This window comes from Antrostomus carolinensis, unplaced genomic scaffold (genome assembly GCF_000700745.2).
Source record: "Antrostomus carolinensis isolate BGI_N321 unplaced genomic scaffold, ASM70074v2 scaffold27805, whole genome shotgun sequence".
In the NCBI taxonomy this organism is placed as follows: Eukaryota; Metazoa; Chordata; class Aves; order Caprimulgiformes; family Caprimulgidae; genus Antrostomus; species Antrostomus carolinensis.
The window spans coordinates 1-362 of record NW_010316138.1 but is presented as its reverse complement, the minus strand read 5'-3'; the positions used below and the strand labels follow the sequence as shown (position 1 = coordinate 362).

The following is a 362-nucleotide window of genomic DNA, read 5'->3' as shown; positions in this document are numbered from 1 at the left end:
CCATCGTACCTGCCTCATGCCTGACCATGGGCTCCTGGCCGGTGTCCTCCAGCACACGGATGAGCACAGGGATGGCGGCTTCGTCCTGCATCTGGCCCAGGCAATAGGCCAGCTCGTGCTTCAGCAGCGCCGAGCTTTCCCCGAAGGCCCGGCTGATCCAGTCCAGGCCGCGCGGCCGCGTAGATTGCGCAGGGTGAAAAGAGCCCGGAACCGGGTGGGCAGGGGCTGAGCCGCGTCCACCAGCGTCCGGCCGATGGCGTCCACCTCCTCCTCCGTCACCATGGCGGCGGGGCGGGCAGGGTCCGGTCGCACACAGGCCGCGGCTGGGGCTCGCTCCGATCACACTCCTGCGCACGGGGAAG

General features: G+C 69.9%; 1 protein-coding gene across 1 annotated transcript in view; it reads right to left on the bottom strand.

Annotated features, from left to right (window-relative positions):
- Window positions 1-294, bottom strand: part of DOHH (deoxyhypusine hydroxylase) — a gene marked incomplete at its 3' end in the record, with an annotated part of 1,179 nt that extends 885 nt beyond the window's left edge. Inside the window, 2 exon segments of the mRNA XM_010168193.2 lie at window positions 10-165; window positions 168-294. Coding sequence (XP_010166495.1) covers window positions 10-165; window positions 168-282 — 271 coding nt within the window.
- Between the last annotated feature and the right edge of the window lie 68 nt (window positions 295-362).